At 39.7% G+C, this 14,504-nt stretch overlaps 2 protein-coding genes across 3 annotated transcripts in view; one reads left to right on the top strand and one right to left on the bottom strand.

Annotated features, from left to right (window-relative positions):
* The window catches only part of ankrd13c (ankyrin repeat domain 13C), a 28,858-nt gene extending 24,077 nt beyond the window's left edge, over positions 1–4,781 (top strand). The window contains exons 10-13 of the mRNA XM_029429007.1: positions 1,649–1,728; positions 2,150–2,248; positions 2,667–2,767; positions 2,893–4,781. Of these exons, the coding sequence (XP_029284867.1) occupies positions 1,649–1,728; positions 2,150–2,248; positions 2,667–2,767; positions 2,893–3,023 (411 nt within the window). The 3' untranslated portion in view covers positions 3,024–4,781. The remainder of the gene's footprint in view (positions 1–1,648; positions 1,729–2,149; positions 2,249–2,666; positions 2,768–2,892) is intronic.
* A 679-nt stretch (positions 4,782–5,460) lies between these two features.
* Positions 5,461–14,251, bottom strand: LOC115006998 (serine/arginine-rich splicing factor 11-like). Of its 2 annotated transcripts, none has more exons than XM_029429629.1 (12): positions 13,881–14,251; positions 12,000–12,133; positions 9,127–9,230; positions 8,810–8,899; positions 8,674–8,720; positions 8,452–8,585; positions 8,093–8,174; positions 7,831–7,944; positions 7,510–7,599; positions 6,646–6,717; positions 6,379–6,556; positions 5,461–6,255 (listed from the first exon to the last, which is right to left on the bottom strand). In XM_029429629.1, the coding sequence occupies exons 1-12, from the start codon at positions 14,000–14,002 to the stop codon at positions 6,034–6,036; spliced, it is 1,389 nt and encodes a 462-aa protein (XP_029285489.1). In that variant the 5' UTR covers positions 14,003–14,251; the 3' UTR covers positions 5,461–6,033. The 2 variants fall into 2 exon arrangements, with proteins under 2 accessions (XP_029285489.1, XP_029285490.1); XM_029429630.1 differs by having other exon boundaries at positions 6,034–6,243; positions 13,881–14,002.
* Between the last annotated feature and the right edge of the window lie 253 nt (positions 14,252–14,504).

The raw sequence follows: 14,504 nt of genomic DNA, 5'->3' as shown, positions 1-14,504 counted from the left end.
TTTCCAGCGGAAAACGATACGTGGAAAGTGGGTGAGACGAAAATAAGCAGCTTCTGTGACGTTGCTGGAGAGCGGGTCAGCTCTGCGGCTGTGGACCCAGGGAAGCCTGGGGGGCTTTTTAACAGAGCTTGACACTATTGGTCACATGGATGAAAGCTAAAACCCTGTGCGATGGAATGATGGAGGGGTGGGACCAACATACCAGCAGATCAGGGCCTCGGCAGGCTGTGTGCTCTGTCCTCGTCACAACAACACGCCAGAACTGATACACACAGTGTGAGAGCGAGCCCTTAACATGGCCGCAGCCCACGGTGAAAACACCAAAACATTTCTGTGATGACTGCAGTGTAGATAGGGAAGAAGGGGAACTAAGATATCGTCTCCATTTGTATCGCAGCAGACTCTCGGCACAATCAGACGCCTCGTCATCCACAACATGTTCCCACATTATTCTGCCCTAGTTGCCTTATTTAACCACAGCTTACAACGGAGGTCAGCTGGTCTGATGCAAGGTGAATGTTGCCAAGAACAGCGAGTTCATTTGAGGAGAAAGTCACATTTTAGGAGGGATGTTCAGTTTTAATTCAGGGTCAGCGAGAGCAATCTTAAAATAAAGTGACGCTGAAGTAGAACTTGTTTATTCAAGAAGGTTTATTTTATCTGGGTGTTCTGGTGAGAAGGTGATTACAGTCACAGCTGATGATACAAATGATCAGAAAAGCCTGTTCTGTTATTATCAGTATTTTGAAGTGTGGGCGGAAGGACAATCATATTTTGTACCAACTGGAAGCAAATCTTCGAGTTAGTAAAAACTGGCCTTGCTTTTCATTATTATGATTGACTGATGATCTGTCAGTATCATACTGTATGTATATTAGTGTATGAACTGCTTCCTCTGACGTATACTGCCATGATAGATGTTGATGTCTAACATTCTGATCATAAGTTATTTTCTTTCTTTGTTACAGCGATGGGTTCGTACATGTTCTGTTTGTCTCTCCGTCCGTCCGTCCGTCCGTCTGTTTGTACGATGCAAACAACAAAATTCCTAACCCTCAATTTGTGCTCCCACCTCAGCAAACATTCATATTGAGCTGCAAATGAAACCGACTGCAGTCTGAGTCTTTAAAGCTTTTCTTTGCTTACTGTTTACTGCTGCTGTGTTTGTAGAAATGTGATCCTGTCGAGGATTCAGAGCAGAAACGCCGTTGTTCAGGGCAATATGTACGAAGAACACTGTTAAAGAGTTTCACGTCTCAGATATCGCATGTTTACTGACGTACTAAATGATAGTAGTTCAGGTTCACTTTGTGTGTGAAGTCTGAAAAGGCCAAACGGAGGTTAGTGGGTTTAGTGATGCAGCGGGGCCCTCTAGAGGCCTGTGCTGTGCACGTCATCGCTCTGTGACAGTAAATCAAGAAGGAGATTCCACTTTCTTAACTGAGGTCTTCTTGTGACCTTTCTCAGATCTGCTGACGAGCAGAAATGTCCGTATTATAAGCTCGACTTGTCAGTTTAATCAGGAATCTTTCTGTTTTGTCTGACAGCAGCGTGAAGTTGAGCCATTGTGTTGACCCGGTGTGTGACCCTGCAGTAGTTTAGTCTTCAGATCTGCTTTTAACTTTTTTATTTTCTTTCTGCTCTTCAGCCGGCGAGGAGACAATCTCTAACTGCCCCTTCACCCAACACTATATCCTGGGAAGAATACATCACTGCTGACAATGGAAAGTATGTTTTAGAGCCGAGCCCGAGCATTAAAGAAAAACACTGTTCCTGTAATTCATAGACAAAATGTTTTTGATTGTCCTTCCAAATGAACCACTATTATCGTTTCCCTTTCTGAAAGAATGGAAAGTTAGTTTCTATAGTGAATATATTTCTGCAGTATCATCGTTGCATAATTTATTACATTTCTATACACATCGTAGACGATGTTGTCTTCTCGCACGCTTTATTATTTACATTTTTGGGGGGATTTTATGGAATTCTTTACAGGTAAACATCCAAGTTTCAGTGTCACACAAAGTTTAAGTTAAGTTGTTTCCTCTGACTGATGAGTCACACTCAGTTTCTGTTTAGAAAAAAAGAAAATGAGTGACGAAGCATGAAAATCCATTCTGACATGTTGTTGTTTATCTCTCCTTCTCAGAGCTCCTCATCTGGGAAGAGAGCTGGTCTGCAAAGAGAGCAAGAAAAACTTCAAAGCCACGATAGCCATGAGTCAAGAATTCCCTCTGGGCATCGAATCGTGAGTCTTCCCTTCGACGCGGCATCCAGACTGCTATTAAAAAGCAGAATCCCTCATGTTATTGACTCCTTGCATGTGCACCGTGGTGATAAAAAAGGCAAATTAGTCATTTGTGCAAATGACTGAAAAACCTTTTCTTGGAATGATTTGTTCCTTTAACAGTAATTGGAGAAAGACGAGTTACAGTTCTGTCCTGTGGAGCTTAAAATAAAAGTTGATAAAAGCAGCCAATGAAGTTAATACTGTTGTAATCAATATTATAAACTAAGACATCTAACGAAATACGCCAACATCTATCTATATCTCTCTATAACCAGTAAAGTTAGCCTTATTTTAGTTTTTTATTTCAGCTTTAAGTTTATTTTTTAATAGTTTCCTTTCTGTAAGCGTCACCATTTGTGTTTTTGTTCTCCGTCAGGTTATTGAATGTTCTGGAGGTGATCGCACCCTTCAAGCACTTTAATAAGCTCAGGGAGTTTGTTCAGATGAAGCTCCCCCCTGGCTTTCCTGTCAAACTGGGTAAGTAAAAGTAACTCAAAGAAGCGTTCTGTGTAAAAGAAGATTGAAAGGGATTTTTTTTCATTTGAGACTTAAAAATATATCTACCAAAGATACGATTTGTGATTCTGCTCGTTTCCCTGCAGACATCCCCGTCTTTCCTACGATCACAGCCACCGTCACGTTTCAGGAGTTTCGCTATGATGAGTTTGATCAGTCCATTTTTACCATTCCCAACGACTATAAAGAAGACCCTAGCCGCTTCCCCGACCTTTAACCTCTCAAGCTGGAACAGGAAACAATCGTGCGAAAAGGGAACATTACTACAAAACATACTTTTTCAATTACAAAACGGGGATTATGGATTTCCATCGCAGAACCCAACGCTGAACACAAACGGCAACAAGACGACCAGAGTTTGACATCCAGGACGTCATCAGAGCTGCTGGAAGCCCGCCGTGGCGGAGAGGTCGACATCTCCTCGTATTAACAAAGTGTTTTTAAGCTCAGTGTTGCAGGTTTTTATTCTCACCTTTTTTAGATTTTTGTTGAATCAGCGGCCGAGGCAGGAAGTGCAACTAACCTGGAGCTGAGAGTCATCAGTGAGAGGGCATTGAAGTTAAAATGAGTTTTCCGTATACGGGGTACAAGTAAAGTTCAGTTGATGCTATGTATTTAAGTATATAAGCAATGTTTATAAAGGGAATGTGTTTAACTGACCTGTAGTGAAGCGCTGATATAGTGTGACACGTTGGGGAGAAACTCCACCAATTCTACAATGAAAATCAATTTTGGAAAATGTTAAGGGAATTGGCATCTTTTGTAGGTTGAAAACCTAAGAATCCGTTTTTGTGTGTGTGTGTGTGTGTGTGTGTGTGTGTTGTGTGTTTGTGTGGGAGAGAGGGAGAGATGGGCATGGAGTAGCATCACTGAACTTTCGGGCACTATTTAGAATCCACTACATTCAGTTGAGTTCATAAATACTTATTTTGTGATACTCGACCTTTAACCCTGCATTTGAATTATTATTGTTTCATCGAGTAAATGCTGCAATTTTTATGGTACCACAAAGTTTTCTCTTAGTTTGTTGGAGTGGCAGCATGTGTAAGTAATTATGTCTAAGCCTTGTGTTTCTTACTACACCTTTGTAAACTATGTAACTAACTGTACAATCGTGCTAAAAAAGAGAGAGAGCTGGGGATTGTATAGTAAGTAGATATTAGGGAATGAATGACGTTCATGCCATTTTTACACCATAACAAGAACCAAACGTTTCCCCTGCACATTATGTAAATACATGTTTCATGGGTTTTGGTTTTTTTTATGTTCTCTTTTCTTATTCTTTGTGTTGGTGAGTTTAAGATGTCCTCTGCAGGAAGAGTTGTGTGGTGTTTTTTTTATGTAGCGTTACAAGTTAATTGAGGGTTTGTTGATTTGTAACATGGTGGCAGTTGCTATTTTTGTACATACTTGTAATGTTTTAAAGGAACAATGAATCTTCTTAATTCTTCTTCTTCTTCTGTCATTATTTCACCTCCAACTATATCTGACAAACCTTATGAACCTCCTCCAGATGTGTTACACAGACAATCTTCACCACAGGGTGAAAAGCTCAAAGCAACAAACTTCCTCTGGAAATGAACTTGACTGGAGGCTGGAAAAGTTAAACTCTTGGTTCATGAGCTCTTAAAATGTGTTTATTAAAAACAGATGTTGTGCTCATGTTTGTTTAACTCTCCTGCTCCTGGAGTTTAAAGTTAAGGTGTTATATTCAGTATCACTATAACCAAATACAGTACATTTAATTTTTCACATAGCTTTGTACAGACAGGTGCATCTAACGTTATTGGAAGTGCGCCTCGTCACTGACAACACTTCATCTCATCCTCCTTCCTGTCAGCAGCTGCTTGAATTTTCCATGTAATGAGGGAATTCCTCATTCTACATGTCCGTTGCACGGCAAAAACTGTACAAGTCTGCAACACTATTTTCATATGAAATGTACTAAAAAATAAAAATTACACATAACTCAAGAGTTTGGTCTCCCGTGGTTTTTTACGCCCATAATTTACCGTTAGACTGAAACCTTTTGATTTAAAGCTCACGTTCTCTTTGCATTAGAAGAATGATAAAGATAAAGTTCATATCTGTCTGTTAAAGCTATAGCTAGCAACTAGTTAGCTTAGCAACGGTCAACACTAGTCCAGCGCATGTCATAATATAGTGGGTCATGAAAATATAAATAGTATAGTGTCATGAAAGTCATAAAAATAGTATGCCATAACAATCATTAAAGATATGGTAGTGTTAAAAAATGTCATCAGAATATCAATTATACAGTATGCCATAAAGATTATAAAATGTAATGCAGAGTAATTTGTCTGTTGGGTCTCTGTAAGTAATATTATAAAGAATATGATGTGCTAACCTGCTTTGTATAAAAAGTGCCACAAGATAACTTCTGTTATGATTTGATAACAGAAAATCATGAAAGTGTCATAAGTTTGTAAAACAAAATTTTAAAAAAGACTAACTAAAAACCTATACTATATAGGTTTTTAAAATTCAACCTAAAAAATTAATTAAAAAAAGTCCTGGTATGATAAGTCGTAAAATAAGAATGTTTGAAAACGTCCCAAGGATAGTGAGTCTTTACCCTGAGCAGTTTCCAGGCAACCAGTGGCAAAGGTAGGAAGTTACAGACAAAACAAATCGACAGTTTGACCCAATTTTATTAGTTTCCTTTGGAAAACCTATTGACTTCATTGCAACAACACATTTCAATCTACAGTGTACACTTACAAAGGGTTGTAAATAGGAAGGTCAGCTGAAACAAGACTTTGTGCATTACAGTTAAAGCAAAATGGTTCAGCAACCAAAAACCATGAAGTTGGTTCTGGGTGGAGAGTGTCTAACAGTCTGAAGGAAGAAAGGACTTAATCCCGACTAGTAAATATTTACACAGACAGCATTTTAGTGGGAAATGCGGTGTAGTCTACTGTCAGGAAGACAACGTTTGAACACAAAAGGCAACAAAAAGAAAATCAGGATCTTAAAAAAAGTACAGCAATGACAATTAAAAACCACGTCTCATGTTATTTATATTTTAGTCCTTGTTTTCTTGTCTTTACAAAAATTATTGAACCGCTTTCCTTCCCTGATGCTTCTACAGTTAATACAACAAATCTTTTAAAGTTTGAGTGAACAGGCACAGACACGTTGTGGCCTATATTAAAAATATAAAAAGAGGACAGTGGAAAGAAAACACGGTCAGGTTCGGGACGCTCTCAGTCGCTCATCTCCATGTCTGCCTGATGGTGGTCGTCTCCATTCAGCTTGGACTTTTTGGGGACTTGGGTCACTGATCTCTCCATCTCCTTCTGACCTTTAGGGGACGAGGCAGAGTCAGAGTCGCTCTTCCTCTCATCTTCATCCTCCTCCTCTCCTTCCTTTTCACTGTCATAACCCTGCTCCTCTTCATCATAATCCCGGGTCACCTGTGGAGACAACTGAAGTAATTTTAAAATGGGAATTTAGAAGAATTAGTAAAAATCACATGAAATGTAGCACCAACTGTGATGTTCAGTTAGATGAAAGTAATGTCAATCAGTCAATCCGAGCTCTAAACGTACCTTTACGTCTCCTTTCTCACTATCGGACTTGCGATCGCGATCTCGCTCCTTGTCTTTGCTCTTCTTCTTCTTACTGCTGGAGCGTTCTCGTTCATCTCTGCTCCGGTCTCTAACCTCCCTCCTGTCTCTGTCCCGGTCCTTCTCACGCTCCTTGTCCTTCTTTTTCTCCTTCTTGTGACTATGAACATGACAAACATAACAATGTTTTCACTTGTTGTACTAAATATAAATAAAGTAATTGCATGTAAAACACGTTTGACAACTCACCGTCTGAGCGATGGAGACCTGGACAACCTCTTCTTGGGGGACCGAGATGCAGTGCGGCTTCGCTTGTGCCTCCTGAGACAAAGTAAAAAAGAAATGTTAATATTTTTGTCATTCTTGCCAAATCACGGACCGCTGCCATTTGAAGTTAATTGCAGTTTTGAATGTAGCGTCACATTAACGGAAAGGAAGTACACCTGTTACAAATTATTTTCATCAAAGCGTTGTTTAATCTGAACACATGACACATGAAAAAATATATAACACTGAACTCTGTACTGTTCAGGGTACCGACCAAAGCACGTCGATACTACCGATTCACATTACATCAGCCGTGGCTGAGAGCATCTGGGTGAGCGAGTATGAACTTCATCAGCTTCATCAGTACAGGGCAACATGTGCTTCTTCCAACACACTTTGAACAGCGTTTCAGGCTATGCCCTGGTGACAGACTGACAGGCTGGAGATTGTAGGGAGTGCGCAGTGTAAAATGTTCTTAATAAACAATGTTGAAATTTAGAAGGTGGGACTTATCGTTTACAACTGAAATTACATTTTTGTTATTAGAGTTACAATAACGACTCAAGTATCACATTGAATTCCTGGTACCAGTTGAAATGTAAACGGTTCCCTACCCTGACCTTCATAGTCCCTTTCAAAGATTTGTATTTTTTATAATAAATACACCAAATTAGTTTAGACAGATATTTTATTCAATTTAGGTAATAAAAAAATATATTTTTCTAAAAAAGGAAACCAATTATTCACCCGACTTATTTAGGTTTATTGAAAAGCAATAGCAAACATACAAAAGTATTTCTTATCCGATTACTCGATGGAATAATCGAAAGCTTCGGCTCGACTCACCGAGTGATGCTTCGAGACCTCCTGGCGCTGCTATAGCTCTTGGGGGGCGTCTTTGATCTTTTCTTAGCCTTTTCCTCCTTCTTCCGGTCCCTGATCAGACACAAGCGCGGTCAACAGCAGCACATCACAGGAAGCATAAACTGGATGCACTGGCAACTCTTGCCAGTGAATGCAAAGTATTGTGTATTCAGAAGGGGGCAGTTTTAAAATTAAAAAGCGTGACTACAAATACAGAATTCACAGCAGTGGTCAACACACGTGGTTTGCAGTAAAATAACAAAAAGGCATTTCAGTACTGAGGATGACAGTGGAGATGCTGACCTAGATCTAGTGCGGCGGCTTCTATCCCGGGAGTGAGACCTCTTCCTGCGTGGACTCTTGGTCCTCCTTCTACTCCTTGAATGGGACCTCCGCCGAGACCTGCTCTTCGAACGTCTGCCAAAAATGAAGAAAGGGCACATTTAAAACATAGCAAATTACTGCCAGAAATACTGTTTACGTCTCGTTATTGACCCCGCATTTCAAATTTGCTATTACATCAGACATTGCGAGTCCAGACAGTTCGTCACGGGGGGGTCCTTACCTGTGTCTTGAGCGAGATCTGGACCGCCTGCGGCGTGAACGCGAACGCGAGCGGGAATGTTTGCGCTTGTCATCTTTCTTATCTGTAGAAACAATGGCAAAGTTAAATATCTTCCAGGTAGTAGATTTATTGCTCACATCAGAAATGAACATCTGGAAAGTGCCAAATGCTGGTAGATTATTTATTCTCAGAGGGCTATCCGCCACACTAGTTGCTCCCATAATGAAATAAATATTCCACAGATGACTGAACATAATTCTAGCACAAGGTTCAATGAAACAAGACATTAGCATAACTACAAACGGCTAAATAATAGTAGTCTTTTCTGTAAAAGGGACATGAGGAAAGGGAACACTCACTTCCTGGTTCAATGGCTGCAGAGATGAGAGATTGGGCCTCTCGGACTCTCTTCATGGCCTCTTCAATCTCCTTATTGGAGGCATCATTCTTCATCCCTGGATTCATGTTCAGTCCGGCCGCTAATGGATTCAGTCTGCAAGTGCCATCAATTATTTAGTTTTTCTCTCAAAAGAAATATTTAGGATTACATTCCCTGGATGAGAGTGTGTATAGTTTCTTACTTGGGGTCCATGGACTGCATGAGCTTAAGGAAGTCTGCAGAAAGAGCCTGAAAAAGATACGAGGAGGATGTTACCGTCAGAAAGAAATTGTGTTTCAACATGCTGTGACTGTGAATGTGACAGATCAGGTGTTCACCTGGGGGTTCATGTTAGGGCCCTGCATTCCCATGGCAGCCATTTGCTCCATGTTGGGAGCTCCAAGACCTCCGAATGGCGTTCCCCCCATCTGAAACAACAAATGCAGACACTCTTACACTCTGCAGTAAATTAAAAGCACTCGCAACAAAACGTTCGATAATAGTTATGGGTCAACACTCTTCCCTTTTTTCTGATATTTTACAGACCAGTTTCTCAAAGTCCAAGGTTTTTCAACCAGAAATAATCTATTACCTTTTAGATGAAAGAAACTCGTATAGCAATAGAAACACAATGCAAGCTTTTGTCAAAACTCACCAGAGGATTGGGTGTTGGCAGAAGGCCTCCCCCGGGCATCATTCCTGCCACGGCATTGGCTGGAGCCAGCAGCGACATAGCTTTAGATTCATCAGGAATGACTCCTGGAGAAAAACAATAACATTTCAGTACATGCTCCAACCAAACATCGATAAACACTCAGACAAGACTTGCAGACAAGCCTCCTCAGTCTTACTACTCTGAAGTAAAAAAACAATAAAAAAGAATTCCACTTTTTTTGTCTTGTCTGTAAATCTTGATCCCTGATTTTTTTTTGTGAAAGTATGATTGTAGGATTAGCAGCTATGAGTTTATAAGTCACAATACACACTGTGGTCAACACTGCCAAGATTTTATCACCTGTACTTGTTTTTTAAGTCATGAACCAAACGTAAGCAAGCACAGCCAGTTGTCCCGTGGGATGTGCTCTCAACTTTCATTAGATGTTTTATGAACAAGCGACTCGTGCCGGCTGCTTCGCTATAAAGTACACAAAAACATTGAGATACAGAAAACAAAGTTCATGATTTGGGTGGAGACAAGGGTACATTTCAACATCACTTACCATTACCAATACAAAAACAGAAACGGTTCAGACATATTACCTTTTCTGGGCTTTAGTTGGTGGTTACTTTGTACAATCCCACCACAAAACAGAAAAACGTATTTTGCCAACCAGATTAAGTATTGCTAACAAGCTACAGTTCCGCTAGTCACTTAAAACACTAAACAATGTCAAAGATAAAACGGCACTAAAACAGTTATGAGCTATTACCAGCAAAAGCCGTGACAAATGTGCCCAAAGCTGAAGAAACCAAACAGTAAAATCAAAGGGAAAATCTTATGGAGATGATCATCCATGGTGCAATCTGAAAACAGGCTATTTTTAATCTGACATTTTACTTTAAAAAAGAGGAGAGAGAGTGGAGAGAGAGAGAGAGAGAGAGAGAGTGGAGAGAGAGTGAGAGTGGAGAGAGAGTGGAGTGAGAGAGAGAGTGGAGTGAGAGAGAGAGTGGAGTGAGAGAGAGTGGAGTGAGAGAGAGTGGAGTGAGAGAGAGAGTGGAGTGAGAATGGAGAGAGAAGAGAGGAGAGAGGAGAGTGGAGAGTGGAGAGAGAGAGTAGAGAGAGTGAGTAGAGAGAGAGAGAGAGAGAGAGAGAGAGAGAGAGAGAGTGGAGAGAGACACACACGCTCACACACACAACAGAAAGGACACTTGAGAAACAGGATAAGGCTGCAGAAGACAAAACTGTTGGTGGCATTTTCAGCAGGGCCTGGTATATAGGGCTGGCTGAACCAGGAAAAAGAACTGTAAAACACAACAACAAAAGAAACACCACTGTTAAACGTGAGATTCACTCAACTCTTTCAGAGTCATGTGTGGAGAAGCATTTTTACTGCAACATCAAGCAGAGGCTTAAAACTACTTTTATCTCTTGTGTGTTAGTGAAAATTTTGGAAATACAGATGCACAGTAAAATAATACAAGACTTTGGCACATAAAGCAAGTAAATGCCAAAGGCAGTTTGTGCGCTTATCATGATTAATAACCAATTTTTTACGCTAATCAACTCCCACAAAATCTGCTCAAATCAACTGTGTAGATGGTACACACACACACACACCTTCAAAATCTATTCTAACATGCACAGCTGATTAGTCAACCTATCCTGCATGCTTTGTGCTGGTGTAGGGATGTCCCGAACATTTTACCCCAATCGGAGCCATTTAATATTTGCGTTCTGCCAAGTCCTGATCCAGTATTTATATTTACCTTTGTTATTTAGCTATAATCAGGCCTAGAATATGTTTAATAAGGGAATCCAGTTAGGATATTTTGGGAACAGCTCTGCATTAAGCAAACAGAGCCACACGGGTAAAGTTTTCATTTATTTGGCTGATTCGACCTCTTCTCAGAAATGTGGGGACCTGTGCTTGATTGACATCTGTTAGGGCGGGGCAACTTACACCTGGAGTGTGGTGACCCAAGCAAACTCCCACCATAGCCCTGCACAATTTAAACCAAAAAGAAATGTCTAATCAGCCAGTAACTGAAAACACCAGTGTGTATGTGTAGGGTCTCTAATGGTTTCCTACATAATGTCATGGACAGAGTGGCTGTGTGGATTGTTTTAGAAAAAGGAGGTGTGTAACCTATGCAGAATGTTTACATTTTTGACAACTGGCTTACCGAGAGTACAAAGTGTTTAAATATAAACAGAGGATCAGAAATGGTTCAAGCTTGAAAGTCGATAATAAATAAATAAAAATATCTTGATCTGTCTTGATACCGATCCAGCAGATCTGCTCGGGGCATCCCTAGTCTGGTGCTACTAATTGAAATGCATTTAAATTAAAAAATATAAATATGATTGCACATGTGAGTAATTGAGATTGCCCTGCACCCTCTCCCACCTCCCCCTCATTTTGTTTAAGAGTTGTGTGGCTATTTTTTTAATAGAAAAGATGCCTTGAACAAAGAGAAAAAATAAAGAGTTAATATTTTACTGCAGAACAAGAGAGAGAAGGGGGCTTGCGAGCCTGGTGCCATTATTTTTTCTAATCTCCTGATGGCAGCAGAGGACCACTTTCAGTCAGCAAGGAAGGGGCTCTCTGCAAATGACTTGTCCACTATGAAAACCACAACACAAATAACAGAGAGAGAAGTTTACAGCTAGATTGTCAGACATGGGACACAAATTTACATTTCCCTTTTACATACCTAGAAATGCCAAGCACTGAAAAGCTTAGCGAATTTTGCTTGGTCACAAAAAACTCACAATGTGTTTGCAATAGCTATCAAAACAACCTACACATTGTGATGCATGTTCAGAGATAGCCATGTGAGCGAGACAAGAATAAAACAGACACCCACCTTCAGCAAAAGGGACCACGATCAAGGCTCGGTCCACGAAGACGGTGTTCGTCAGGTGTTGGGAAACTCCCACCGACTCAGACTCAAGGAACTTTACAAAACAGACACGTGAAGTCACAGGCAAGGGAGAGTCACTGGAAGAAAATACAGATATGTTGTGCAAAGAATACAAACAAGGACACCAAACATGCCTTCTTCTAACTGACCTGAATGATTTGTGTGTCCCTGGGGACAAATAACTTAATAATGTATCACGGGCTGTACAATCTCATCCACTCTCTGACTTCTACATCCTCTGCTAGACCAACAGTTTATCGTGGAAATATATATTTTTTTATAGTGTGTTATGGTGTTATCACAACTCTCATCGACAATCTGTTGAGAATCAAAGATCACGGTCAATCACTGACACTTTGAACCTTTGTTGTTGTTAGTCCTCGACATCTCCTACCTGCTGAGAAGCCAGGTGTAATTCGATACAGGAAAATACAAAGCAGAGAACAATTATTTCCTATTATAGTCAATGTTAAAATACTGTAGAGTATGTATTGCAATAACTCATTAGAAAGTGATCTAGCAAGAAAATGCTAACAGGAGGTCACTGATATATCAATATTAGCGTTGAGTTCATTTGTTATTCCACTTTGTATAAATAAGTATTTACTACATTAAGAAATTCTGCAGCCGTTAGCCTACATCTAGGCCTGCAATGTGTGTCTTTTATTGATTAATCTGAGATCACAAATTGTTTAATTTACAGTGGTGTAAAGAAGCAAAAGGCAGAGAAGCTTGGACAGGATAATGTTTAGTATTTTTCAGGGCTGAAACATTAAATCAATTCACGCTCATTTTAAAAACAATGATTTTTAACAAGTTATCACACAAAACTGCTTTGCTTACGCTACTATTAGTTACTCAAATATGGAAAAGTACTGCTTTATTTAAGTGTGTTTTTATCATTGTAAACTGAATATCTTTGGGGTTTAGACTATTCAAACTTGACTAACGCTATGAGAACTTGTAACTACTTTCTGACATTTGAGGGAAAAACAAATAAATGTAAAATAATTGCCAGAGTACATTAACTCAAGCACAATTCTCAGGTACTTATACTTTAGTGTTTTTAATTCATGCCACTTTGTACTTCTACTCCAACACATTCATTAGGTACTTGTAGTTACTTTGCAGGTGAAGATTTTGAAATCTTATTAAAATATGATGCATTGTTATAGATTAGATTAAACCACCCAACAATATAAACACATGAATAAATTAGCTCTACTGCATCCGGCTACAATATAAAAATGCATCTTACAGGTCACAGCATCAATGATACTAATGTAATAGTATAATAGATGATAATACATAAAAGCAGATTTGCGTTACATATTGAGTAACGTTACTTTTAAACTTGAAGGTAAGTTTCTTGTTAATACTTTCCTACTTTTATTGAAGATTTTGAAGACAGGGGTTTAACTTGTAACCAATAATTTCTAAATTGTGGTACAGTATTGCTACTTATATGATCTTAATAACGTTCCTGAGTCCACTATTGTCAATAACTGACTCAAACAATTAACAGATTAACAAAGTTGTTGGTTAGTTTTCTTTTGACTGGGCATTATTTACACCCCTGCATCTGTGCAATACCGGATAGGTACATCTGTGCAAAATCCCTCATATAAACACACAATAGAAGAAATGGTCAGTATGTGTCCCTCACGCGGGGGAGTGACTGCTGCTGCTTTCACTAAAGGCGCGGGCAAACGTTAGTATTAGCACGAGGCCTACTCGATAATACAGGCCTCAAGAGAAGCCCAGCGTCAGTCGCGTATGCTAGGTAAAACAGCGTTTTACCAGTTTATATTTCACAATACTCACTCAGGTGGAAACAGTTTGAGCTCCTCTATGTTTCCGAGGAATCCAAACAGAGTCCTCATTTGCTCGGATGTTGTGCTCGGGGAGACATTTGTCACCTGAATGACGTGCGTGTTAGAATTCATTTTTGCGATGAGTGCTAATCAAGCTAGCTAGCTTTTTTTTGCTAGCAACGTGCCTGAATTGAAAACAAAAAAGATACGAACTAAGTAAGGTTTACGAGGAAAACAACATCAGGCGAATACAAAAAGCTTGCATTTCCCCTGTAAATAGAAGGTTAATGTTTGCTGTGGGCAAATTATCCACGACGGCCGCGAGCAGAGAGCAACAATGCCGCTGCCGAAAATATCGTGAGGCATAGATGCCGCTTTCAGGTGCAGTTTTTAAACGTGTGTCTTTGAGTTTTCAACTAGCCGACACCAATTGTTCCAGTGAAGAGTGGCAAAAATAATGTTTTTGGTTTATATTTATTTACCAGAGGGGGGAGAAGTAAAAATAGTAATACCATGGTATTCTCTTAAATCATATTTTATAAGATATTGGTTGTCTTATATGTAACATCCATTCCCTGACTCGATTTTGAGGCCAATACTGATATGAGTTTTAAACATCCAATAATGAAATATT

The sequence above is a fragment of the Cottoperca gobio genome, chromosome 4, assembly GCF_900634415.1.
Source record: "Cottoperca gobio chromosome 4, fCotGob3.1, whole genome shotgun sequence".
In the NCBI taxonomy this organism is placed as follows: Eukaryota; Metazoa; Chordata; class Actinopteri; order Perciformes; family Bovichtidae; genus Cottoperca; species Cottoperca gobio.
Note: the sequence above shows the minus strand (reverse complement) of the source record. Positions and strands in the feature narration are given on the sequence as shown.